General features: G+C 39.8%; 1 protein-coding gene across 1 annotated transcript; it reads right to left on the bottom strand.

Annotated features, from left to right (window-relative positions):
• Nucleotides 1–2,621: 2,621 nt before the first annotated feature.
• LOC139732271 (uncharacterized) lies at nucleotides 2,622–11,806 on the bottom strand. Its single transcript, XM_071643144.1, has 4 exons — nucleotides 11,688–11,806; nucleotides 8,534–8,649; nucleotides 7,431–7,511; nucleotides 2,622–6,154 (listed from the first exon to the last, which is right to left on the bottom strand). The coding sequence occupies exons 2-4, from the start codon at nucleotides 8,640–8,642 to the stop codon at nucleotides 5,088–5,090; spliced, it is 1,257 nt and encodes a 418-aa protein (XP_071499245.1). The 5' UTR covers nucleotides 8,643–8,649; nucleotides 11,688–11,806; the 3' UTR covers nucleotides 2,622–5,087.
• Nucleotides 11,807–12,919: the final 1,113 nt, after the last annotated feature.

The following is a 12,919-nucleotide window of genomic DNA, read 5'->3' as shown; positions in this document are numbered from 1 at the left end:
ATCTGTTAGATTTCAGTACAGGAACCTGGAGTATCCATGACAACTCAACTCTCTCTTGTCCACTAGAGTAATCGACCCAGTTTGCAGCAGGGTGCCTATTTCTGGCAGGGGCTCTTTCACTCAATAATAAAACAGCTTACGAACATCATGTGTGTTTAGACCCACTTTAGAACACAAGCTGGAGTTACTCGCAAGTGTTATGGGACGTGACACCTGATTGGGCCTTTTCATCAATGAATGAAATGGCCCCTGCTGCAAATAGGCACCCTGTCCAAGCCTGATGCAAATGGGGTATTTTACTCTAGATAGGAGTATGCTTTGAAGCAACATGGTAGTGATAGGTAACAAGGTAACAATGATTTACATGTAGGCCTATTAACTAGAGCAGAGTGCTTTCACAATGAAATACCACAGCAATCTAATGACAGCAATTAGATGGGATCAAATCTGAATACACAAACTGCCAATACACGTAACTGAAATGCAGGATTAGAATAGTTTTTTGTGGAAAGGCTGAAATTCCTTTCATTGTATCTCCTATGCAACAACTTCTCAAAACTGTACTACGAAGTATCCTATGATGAAGATATTCTCTGATACATGTTTAATTCTACCCATAAACTTGTATACAACGATGTATGCTACATTTTGTCAATATCAGGGTTAAGTATGACACCCCCACCTACACTTTTGTAAAAAGAAAATCAAAATTTAAAACTTATACAGTGTGTAAAAAAGTCTATCATTTTGTTACAACGTATTTCATGCTGGGCTGATGATGAAATCAATTACCCTTTACAAATCTTTCAGCATCTTTTGATGTGTAGTACATTGTAGTGCAAATTTTTCAGCATCTTTTGATGTGCAGGAGTGCAAATGTACCACCCAACAGCTATAATATGGCCCTAACAGAGGCAACAGTCAGCATGATACACATCTGTACTTCTGTCTAGGTTGCACACTAATAACCTACACTGGTGCAGGGAACATTTGTTGCAATCTCTTTACTCCTTGTGTTTCCTTTTTTTCCCTTTTTTTGTGTTATATGGGGTGGGGGGGGGGGGGGTGTGGGTTGAGCAAATTGCTACCCTACCTCTCCTGTCATGGGATCGTACCCACAGTGTAATCTACATGTAGTCTCAGCAAGCACACCACAATAACATGAAATCATGTTGCCGCACATGCCAAATGATGTGATATACACAGGCAACCATCCATGCTCCTTCCCTACTCATTTCAGAAGAATGACAGCAATTGTTCTTCACAGTTGGCTAACCCAGCGTGTCGTGGGGAAATTATCCCAGAGCATATTAAAAAAAAAAAAAAAAAAAAAAAAAAAAAAACTTTCAATGGCAAACTGTAGCTGATAGAGGCATATATCTTACATTCAATCTGAGAACCTGTGGAAGAGATTCAAAGCAGATGAGGAGCATCTACAGAAAACACAAACACTTCAAACTTGGTGCCCTGTGCACACCTTCATACAGCATGGTTGTATCAATGCCAGCATTATACAGTATTGCATCATGAATATTCAGTAAGAGCTTACATTATCATAATTCCTACACTAATAGTACATTTGACTATATTATAACCTCCACATAGATGGTAACTTGTACACAGTTTAAGTTGGATGGGGGGGGGGGGGTGATATCCATAAAGGAATACCACATAAAGATATTGAACTTGTCTGAAAGAATACAAATGATTTGTTATACAGGTATCATGTATCAATGCTTAAATCTTTTATTTATTTATTTTTTTTTTAGCTGCAGCTCATAAGCAGAAGCCCTGGATAAACATGAGTACATTCAGTAAAGAAGATGACTAAACAATTTTCGGTCACATGAATGGAACGCCTCACTTTCACGACGCAACAGGGCATTACTATCTGAATGCAGGAAACCTCTTGCTGCCCTATCTAAGCATGCAGCATGTCTGTTATTTACAATGGACTTTTGACATTCCTAGCTGCTGCACATTCCCCCGAGTCCCACAGGACAAAGAACCTAGCTGCGACTCTTCAACCGTTGACGACTAGTCCTGAGTATACTCGGGCAGGCCTCTATAGACGAGGCTCCAATGACGTCACTAAGCCATTGCTGAGGGGCTGCAACACTGCATACAGGGCCTGTCAAACGCGTGGGTAAACGCGTAGGCGTTACATCTCACGTCCCATGACAGGCAGGCTGTTATGCGGTAAGCATACCATGCGCTAAAGCTATGTGCTTAACAGGGTGGTCCACAACTTGAAATTTTAGCATGTTGCAAGCTCAGAATCTGAGAATATTGCAGAAATTGAATATGCGCGGAGCGCACACGATGAGTACATAGTACGCAATATTTTGCTGCTTATCTCTCTTTGTGCTGCTTACATTCAATGTTCTCTCTCATGTTTTGCACACAAATATCTAAAGTACCTGGTAGTTTGATGATGCACATGTTTTGCACATTTTTGAATACTTTTACTTTGAGCTTGTTGCAAATTCTTGAGGATGTTGCATAGCATGTTGCTGGCTTTTTAGGATGTTGCACAAGAATTTTAGCATGTTGCAGCGACATGCTAAAACCCCTTGTGGACCACCCTGTGCTTAATACACACATGATCTGTTTTTGCCCCTCACGCGACACGTCATTTCATATCACGGAACCTTGCCTATAGGCAACATGCGTTATATACACCATAGCCGAATCAGCTCGTCCTCAATGGGTTAACACCAGGATAAGCGCATGGATCATTTGGAATTGATCTCTGGCCCTCAGCCTTCCAATTGCATCTCAGCCAAAGTTTGTTGCCTGACATGGATGCCGCATCAGCAATCTCGGTGAAAGTACTCAAAAGTGCACAAAATAAATGAAAGATATGAAAGGAATACAGTCCAACTGTTTGAGTCGATTTCAAATCAATGGGGTAAATTTCGCTACTACGCTGAACCTCTGAAGAAGTGAAGACGGTGCTTCTAATCCACGATAGGATTATTGCACACACACTGGCATTGAAGTTGATTTTTCGGATCACAAAGGACATTATATATCTGATTTCCACTGAAGATTATGATTTGACTACTTGAAGATGCACCTACTACGTGTGCTGCATACGATTATTTCAAGGACAATTGGTCATACAATTACTGAATAATGAAGTTGTCACAAACCTCTACTACACTTTGGTTTTCTGCTGTTACCACTTTATAGATGAAAGCATCACTTTTGTGAGACTTGATGAGGGATAGAAATGTTCTAGGTAAAAAGTCAACATCATTGCATGTTTATCATGACAACATTTGAAAAGCAAACTTTGGAATAGGATTGATTCATATTACAGCTTTGAATGTAAATGTACATGTATTTCCTTTTTTCCTCTCTTTCCAATAAGCACAGCCTACCACCCCTTCAAACAGATTGACCTAAAATTCTTAAGTGGGAAAAAATGAAATATACATGTACAATGTCTGTTATTGTCTCAAACAAAATACTAATGTACTTCTATATTAAAGTGACAGCCTTACTGTGCATGTGCCAATTGAAGGTTCAACAAAACCTATTTTCCTATTTACATTTCTTGATAATACATCCCATTAATACATACCAAATTGGATACCAAAGACACTGTTGTTTATGGCTCTACAAATTGTACCAATGGATATGAAGACATGATATGGTGGAACATTGAAGATTTATCCTACATCTTATATTGGCAGGAAACTTAATGTTGTAAGAATAAATGCCACACAGGTGACCCTGAAACTTCAGAACATTACAAGATCTAATACACAGAAAGCCAGTGGATCACTCTGAGGGTGAACATTTAAAGTATCTTACGCTGTTACTTAATTTCATAGAAAAAGCACAATTCAAATACTTACTGATATGATGGATGATTCCTTGATACAATTCATTCGCATTTGTCCCATTTAGCACTTTAATGACAAAATTACTTTTGGTGGTAAGTGACATTAAACATGCTGTTTGCTTCCACAAAACAAGGAAAATCTGAAGAGATTTCCTTTTTTTTTTTGGGGGGGGGGGGGGGTTGGTGAAATTTTGCAGCATAAATTCACAAAATCAATGGAAATCCAGAATACAACTATATAGTCTTTTTCTCATGAAAGGGAGAGGGGTAAAGTTTGCAGCACAAAATCACAAAATCAGTGGAAAGCAAGAAGGATAGACTTTTCCATTACTTAATTTTGCTACTGTTGTATTGGAAGGGAAATTACGTTTCGATCTCAATTAGTCTACCGTGTGAACTACCACATGATACTAGTTTAGACTATGGCATATCATACACACTGTGAAGAAAAGTGTTCTTGCAAACATTTGTTAAAGTCTACAAAAGGTGTATTGATGTGTACATGTGTACTTCTGGGACATACTACCATGGGCTAAAATCTTTCTTGGCCATAAAGGGATGTTGCTTTCGTGTTTGTGCATGGTGGCCACTTACAACATCAGACGCATAAATTGAACCTGGTGTAACTCACCACATGGCTTCCAGAAATGATCAATGACGAGGCTGTAAGACTACAATGAGTACGCTTGAATGTACTAACGGCCACATCATCATCCTAGACATTCGCAGATCTACAGAGTTACTGCTGTGTGTGCAGAAAATAGATTCATAGCTGTAAGTTTGTCTTTAGTGAAGCATCTGCCACAACATCCTCAATTTCCAACTGTGCTGGTCCTGACCAACAAAATGCTTCACACTTTAAACACAAGTAAATCTTAAAAGATAAGAACAAACTATCTGGTACATTACATCCATACAAATTTGTGCTGTGTCAGGACTGCTATGTTAGCTGATGGTACTGAGAAAAAAAATGAAGTAGTCTACCTCTTCAGAAGAAGCTAAGGGTTCACACCTGTGGACATTCTTCCAACTGAGAGATGCCACAGACTTTGCTAATGAAGCCCTGAAACACGCTGTGAGTGAACAATCTGCCTGGACAATCATCACAAGAAATTGTCAAGCTATGTTTGGTGAGTTCACTCTGAGGTTCTGCGAGAGTTCAGAATAAGCATCACAGGCGGCAGCTACACTCGGCCGTCCATGGGGGAATTTCCGGCGACCCAAGCCCGGAACCTCATTCTGGACCATCAGCAAAGTCAAACATCTTGCTCGTGCTGCCACTGTGTGTTCTCAGGTGGCGGACTGCAAGGTCCTTTCGGCTGAACGCCTTGTCGCAGACTGGACAGTCAAAGGGTTTCTCACCAGTATGCGTCCTCATGTGGTCGCGTAAGTGAAACCGCTGGCTGTAGGAATTGCCACAGTACCCACACTTGTAGCGCTTTTCGCCGGTGTGCGTACGCATGTGCCGCATGGCGGAGTACTTCCGGCTGAAGCTCTTGCCGCAGGCGTCGCATGAGTAGGGCTTCTCGCCAGTGTGTGTGCGCAGATGGTTACGTAGGTGTGACCGCTGGGTGAATGCAGCAGTGCACTGGTCGCATCGGAAAGGCTTTTCATAGCCATGCATCTTCTCAAGTTTGGGGAGGAACTCTGCCATGGAGCTGGAGGCAGAGGGCGTGATAAAATCCTCCTGGTGGAGAATCTGAAGGTTGTCCTCAGTGTGCGTCTTCATGTGCCTCAGCTGAGAGTACTTCCGACCAAAGGTCTTGCCACACACCTCACAGTCAAACGGCTTCTCTCCTGTGTGGATGCGCTTGTGCACCTTGAGGTGGCACTGCTGCCGAAACGCCGTGCCACAGTCAAAGCATTTGTACGGTTTTTCTTTGGTGCTGTGCTCGTTGGAGTGGCGTTTCCTTTTCGGCTCCTTTTGTGGCGGTGGCGGTGGCAGCGGAGGAGGAGGAGGAAGGGGTCTTACAGGAGGGATGTAGGTGCTCTGCTTGGGCGGTGTTCGCTTCTTGGTGCCTGCGTGGATCTTCATATGGCGGACGGCCGAATCCAGGCGGGCAAACGTCTTGCCGCAGACCTCGCATCCAAATGGTTTCTCTCCAGTGTGCGTGCGGATGTGGGCCTTGAGGTGACTGCGCTGGCGAAAGGATGCACCACACTGCATGCATTTGTGGGGCTTCTCTGGAGAGAAGGCCGATGGTGCACGCCGTGATTTCCGGCCCTTGCCAGAGTTCTGAAACCCTCCATTGCACTCATTAGCATCGGGATAGAACATGATGGCATCACCACAATAGATACCTTGGCAGTATCAGAGAGAGAGGGAGAAACAAAGGGTATATAACGAAGTTGAGAAAATTTGGCATCATAATGTGATACGCCACTGCATGTTCAAGATAAAGAGAGCAAAATCAAGCAAACATGATAAAGCTTCATCAGTATTGAAGAGAAAAGAAGAATGCCCCCAAACATTGACATTTAATATTATTCAAACAAGGATCCATGGATGGGGGTTAACCTTGATGCAACTTTCCTGTGGTGCACTGTCATGGTATGCCATTCACATTGGATCTTCAGTAGCCCTCAGGTTCCTCTTAAATGATTAAAATTTCTATTACTCTTTACCTACAAGAGTGTTTACTTGTTCTACTGGGTAGAGAGTGGTTGATGCTGACTGAAATTACAGGGTTCTTGCTTCCCATGTCACTGCTCAACAGTCTCTATGGGGACCACATGAACCATTTGAATAACTCTGCATTTCCTACCTACTTCTGATGATGACACCTACCACATCTCTTCAAAATGTACACTTTGTACCTTGGAGAAAATTAGGACAGGCTATATTTCACCCACCAGCTCACTAATGGAACTGCCACGTACGATGATTATCTTTCCCCCAGTAGGTATCAATACAAAATACTGTATATAAGAAGCTGCTACTTTTGCATACAGATATTTTCGCGAATGAGGTGGTCATGAAGCTGTCGTATGTGCACTATTACACCAGCACATGGGCGACAATTGGCGGAGGCATAAAAACAAGCCATGAAATACATTGTTCACCACATACAAAGTACTTAGTCAGAAAATTGCACCCATCAGGCACAATAGCTATAAAGAGAGAGAGAGACAGAGACAGACACAGAGATAGACAGAGAGAGGGAAAAAGAGATAGAGAGATAGATAGATAGATAGATAGATAGAGAGAGAGAGAGATCCATAGATAGACTGAATTTTCAGAGAGAATTTCAGAACACATCAATAACACTGTACTACTGCACTGTGGACAAATTGACAAAGGCATCACTGTACCCTGGAATAGTATGCTGGAATTTAAGGCATGTAATGTGGCCGAGGTCTCTGTGTTTGTGACAAGTTTGTCTTTTTTTACTACATTATGTAAGTTTCTTAATCAATACTTGTTAACCCTGTAATGAATATGCAATGCAAACTGTGATAAGAATGCTTGTTTGTTTGTTTGTTTGTTTGTTTTAATCAATAAAATTTAGAAATACAAAAAAAACCAACCCAGCAACAACTACAACAGTGTCTTGTCAGAACAATGTGAACAGCTTACCATCATTTTCCTCGCCTCCATGATAATCTGTCTGGTGTTGCTGATCCTCACTCATTGGCATCCCAATCTTGTGATCAGAAGCTAAAAAAGAATGATGATAATAACAAAGGAATCTTCATCTTCTGGATTCCATCATCTGCAATGGAACTGACATTAATTCTTGACATACAGCACACTGTAAAGGTGGAAACTTTTAAACAAGGAATTCACTTTTCACACTCAGCTCCATAAGATGAATTTGGCATGTCTTTCATTTCATGGGCCGATCATGGCAATTGAGTACAGTAAGCACTTGAAACACCTCCCTGCTGCTACGGCAGCTAAAGTTTTGGCAGCACATACTACAGTGCAAACTGGTCTGCATTACAACAGCAAATTCATTCATGCCACATGATCTAGCAACTGTGACGAAAAATTCAAGTAACACTGCGGTTATATCTGTGCCTTGAAATCATAAAAAATGACACTGCATGTAGAACTAAAACGAGCAAAGAGTCATGTACTTTTATTTTCACACTAGCTTCATGTTGTGCAAAATGCACAAAAATTTCTCCTTTTAGAGTAAGTGACAATAAAATTTGGAGTCTTAAGTGTCAAATTTTGGAATGGAAGGTTTGGGTTGTAAATTATTTGTGATATCATCTCTACTTTTCTCTGCATGTTTGTAATTAAATGCAATTAATTTCATTCCAATGTCATGCACATAATGGAGCCAAAACTGAGTAATTGACCCAGACAACAACAAACAAACAATCTTATAAACAAAACACTACCATGAGTGCGTCAACAAGGTACATGTGCTGGAGACACACCACATTGAGTGTCCATGCCAGAACATTTCTTGTTATTGCTTTGTTTGCTTTTTTTTTTCGCTTACCATCAATCATGTGCCATTTCTTTCTCTTCATTACAATATGATACAAAATGTAGTTGGTTTAAGATGTTTGAAATGAGGCTTAGTAGTGAGCATAACCACAATCCCTCCCTATGACCTCTCCCCCTACAAAACACACACACACACACACACACACACACACACACACACACACACACAACACAAAAAGACAAAAGAGAGGGGAAAAAATAACAAAAACCTAACATACCTGTAATGATATCGCGGTGATCATTTCCACCAATAGTTAGGAGCTCCTTTCTCATATGTGGCCTCACAGGCCGTATCATTATTGGATCTTTCTTTTCCATCATCAGCATGAACTACCTGTAAATGAGATGAAAAGGTGAGTCTTGACAATTAGACAGTAAAACAAAACAAAACAAAAATGGCTGGCAAAGGCAGAAATTGAAACTTTGGTTGCTTGATAAGAGAATGTAAATTCAAATATTTCAATGGCCACTCTCACCAGTGATATAAAAACACCAAAAGAAAACAGAATTCTGTCATCAACAATAAGGACAAATGGCATGTACGTACTACTACACTGTGAGTTGGAGACCTGAATACAGTAACGTGCCTTGCAAATAGCCCTATTATATAACTAAAATTTGTAAGTGGACATCTACACGTCATGTGCATGTACTTTATCTACACAGCATGTGTACATATATACAATGTATGTGTGTGTGTGTGTGTGTGTGTGTGTTCATACAATTGTATGTTTGTGTGTGTGCATGTGTGTGTGTACATTACACTGGTGAGGTCAGACATTACAGCCAACTAATCTGGAACTTGAGGTTTATCTTGTAACTTGTTGCAGGACATAGAATTTGAAATTAATTCAAACTTTGAGTATTAGACTGTCTAATCAGCTCCAGTCCAAACTCTTCAAAGATTGTTTGAAATATAAGTAACATGTTTTTACGATGTATCTTGCTATGATGTCTTAAATTGATGCATTTTACAGAGGATGTTCCCTTGCATGCTTGACTGGCTTTCGGATGACTTTCTGTCCATCTCCACGGTAGGTTTTTTGAAAGAATGTGGGACAAATTAAAACATGCGCAGAAAGCTGAAAATTGTAATAATTTCAAAATGTATAAAAGACAAATTTTTAACACAACAGAGGACTGGCAACGAACTACAGTGTTTCCCTGAATAAGACTGAACTACACTTTGGTAAAGGAGTAAGAAACAGCAGATCAATTGATAGGAGAAATAACAAAATGAAAAGAATAATAAAGTTTCTGTTCTGCCGTTCATGTTACCACATTATTACCAATGTGTAATTATGTACATGTACTTGCACATGTGACCACAAAATATGAGTGTCACAATCATCTTTACTATCTACACTTTTTTTTAATATGGTTACATACAAGGTACAATAATTACTAAAAAGCTGTTTTCTTTCTTTTCTTCATCCCAAGAATTGAAAGAAATTGATTATTTTTCTCTCTGTACTACTGTAGTTGTGAAATAAGGAGAAAAGGCACAAAGATCTTTTTTTCCTTCCAAGGAGAGAGAAAAAAATTGATTATTTTTCTCTCTACTAGTTGTAAAGGAAGGAGAACAAAAGGCAAAAAGGAGCACCCCTGCCCCCCCCCCCAAAAAAAAAAAAAAAAATCAGGGAGAAAAATTCCTTACAGGACTTGTGTGTGTGTGTGTAAATTCTTAGTTTATGTCATTGTTTTTTTACCAGCTTAAGCCATGTATGTACAATAATGTGTAGCTACTGGTCCTTTGAACGGACAATAATCATAAATTAGTCATAAAATCAATGTCATAGCAAAGTTTGAAACTTTATCTAAACTTTGCTCATTGCAAGTCCAGCATAAAAACAACAAAAAACTTACATGGATTTGAAGAACAATGTTTTCCCACAACATGCCTACATTGTAGTCTCAGAATAATGTGGCACACAGGGGGCTACACGATGGCGCATAAGAGTTAATAATTATCTCAATATCAATATACTACCTGTAATAATATAGATATAGCAAAAAGTCTAATACATATTGCCCAGAAGCATCAGTGCGATCAAAAATTATTTTCAGAAATTTTGTAAATGTATGGAAGCTTTTTCAGAACCATAATATATATTTATTATATACTGTATATTTACATATTTTATACTCATAGGAGTGAAACAAATGATTGGAAAGAGTTCCTTTTGGGACAGCCGACCGGCCCCAATTACATTGTACATGCACACTTCTCTACACTGCCCTACCCATAAATAATGCTAAGTTTGTATATTGCTAGCTTATGCATGGATGCAGACTGTATGCACAGCACACATTTGGTTGGCAGGAGGTTGTAGTGGAGTATTTCAGAGTTTTTGGTGGCTGTCCTAAAATCAAACTCTTGCTGACAGATGGACTGAACCTCTCAATTATCTATATTTTCTCATTGATACAAAGAAATATTAAAATAAAAGAAAGTATAAAACTGTGAAACGCGAAACGCCTGAGGGAACATTTAGTTTGACCAACTGCACTGTCTGTACTTCTCAAATTCTTACGTCACCTGCACACATCAAGGTTCGACCATGCGCAAAAATACATTCTGGGTTTCACAAATGTGTAGCAGGCAGTTGAATTTTGGACAGCATTGGATTGTGGTCGAATCATGCGTACAATGTAGCTTGCAATATTAAGTTGTTAATGTTACTAACTTTATAGTTAGCCATAGATCTACATGTCCCATAACTTTACATTTAGAATTAGATGTTGTAGTCTTGCTTGGGTTCTATTTAATACTTAGTAGGGCCTATTTGGTTTGGGATTGGATTGGTGTTCGAATTAGCTAGTGAAGTAAACACACAGTGATACACACATAAATTTACAACTTGTGTAGGGATACACGGTGTAGCAATAGGCCGATTTTAACACTAACGGTTGTATGTAATGAAAAGGATTCTTCCAGTATCTCAATCTGGCATTTCACGACTGTAAGTGTATCGTTTGAAATTAGACAAGTGTATTTAACACCAACACAACAGTAAAACAACAGTAAAACTAGTTAAGTTAGGTAGGGCCTGCCTGCCGCGCAATTCGTTCGGCGAATTGAAAGGCCAAGAAGGGCAATCGTTTATGGAGTAACATTACACAAATATAAGTGTATTTAACACCAACACAATAGTAAAACAACAGTAAAACTAGTTAGGTAGGGCCCGCCTGCCGCGCAATTCGTTCGGCGAGTTGAAAGGCCAAGAAGGGCAATCGTTTATGGAGTAACATTACATAAATATAAGCAGCTGGGACTGCACACTTGTTATTGTCTTTACTTGACCATAGCTAGGGATCATACCACAAAAATACCGAAAATCTTTCATACAATTAGCCAAAAATTATACTCACCTCAAGTATGAAGCCGTCGTATACCTTTCTTTTGAATGAGCAAAGAGCAAAAACGCCATGTATTTTGCGGTACAAGAAAACAAAAAAATAAGCGAGATGAAAGATACGCTACCTCCTGCCAATAGAGGGCGACAATAGCTAGCTGTCTAAATAAGATGATCGGACGACAACTGGATATGGGCGGCAAGCGAATGTTTTTACATTGCGCACAGCGCTCTTGAAAGCGACGACGAACCTTTGTGTGTGTGTGTGTGTGTGCGTGTGTGTATGTGTGTGTGAGCAGGGAGGTGAGTGAGTGTGTGCGTGTGTGAGTGCATTGTGTACTCATATTGTAAGCGTGTGTGTGTTTCATGTGTGTGTGTGCGCGCGTCTCGTATCGGAGTCGTTTATGCATTCTCACTTTTTTTTTCCAACACAGAGATAAAGAGAGGGTGTAAGGGTACCTTTCGTATTTTGTGTGTGTGTGTGTGTGCGTAGCGCAAGGCCTAAAGGGGGTGTGTGAGGGAGTGTGTGTGTTTGTATGTTTGCGTGTGTGTGTGGGAGCGTGTGTATAAAGTATTACCATTCTGCGTGTGTGTAAGCGCGTGCACGCATGGCGCGAAAATCTTCCAACAAAGTGGGCGCTCAAAAACCACTGCACATATCAAGTATAGGGCATAGGTTGTAATTACAATTCATAAAGACACATTTAAATTTTCCTCCCTAACCATCTCTCTTCCAGTTAGTATTGATATATAACTATAAGCCAACCTCCGAAGCGTGTAGCTGCATAGTGCCATTTTCATCAATAAGGCTGTAATTTTGGATGCAAGAGTGAGAATAACGTAGGTCCTACACTGTATAACCGCTTACAGCTGGACTACTGTGGATAAGGAATATAATAACTAACTTTAACATAAAAAAGGAAAATATTTATCCGCAATGTTCCATGCCATTGATTACATAATGTCCAACAATTTGATTACATTTTGGTTGTTCATCAATCCCTCTCTCTACAACGGATTTATAAGCAATAAAAATGTACGCATAATATGATTATCGCGGGGGTAACCAGAGCATGAAAATGAAAATTGAGACAAGAATATCATTTTGTGAAAGAGGAATTCATGAGAAGATAGCAGTATGACGATAAGAATATTAATGATAGTGTGTGAATTATGACAATGATCGACAGTGATAGTGTATAGTTTGTAAGATGTATATTAACAAAACTTATGAAGAGTTTCTTCGCA

The sequence above is a fragment of the Diadema antillarum genome, unplaced genomic scaffold, assembly GCF_040938485.1.
Source record: "Diadema antillarum isolate AM-2024a unplaced genomic scaffold, OU_Dant_1.0 seq00000407_RagTag, whole genome shotgun sequence".
Lineage (NCBI taxonomy): Eukaryota > Metazoa > Echinodermata > Echinoidea > Diadematoida > Diadematidae > Diadema > Diadema antillarum.
This window is presented reverse-complemented; position numbering and strand designations above follow the sequence as displayed.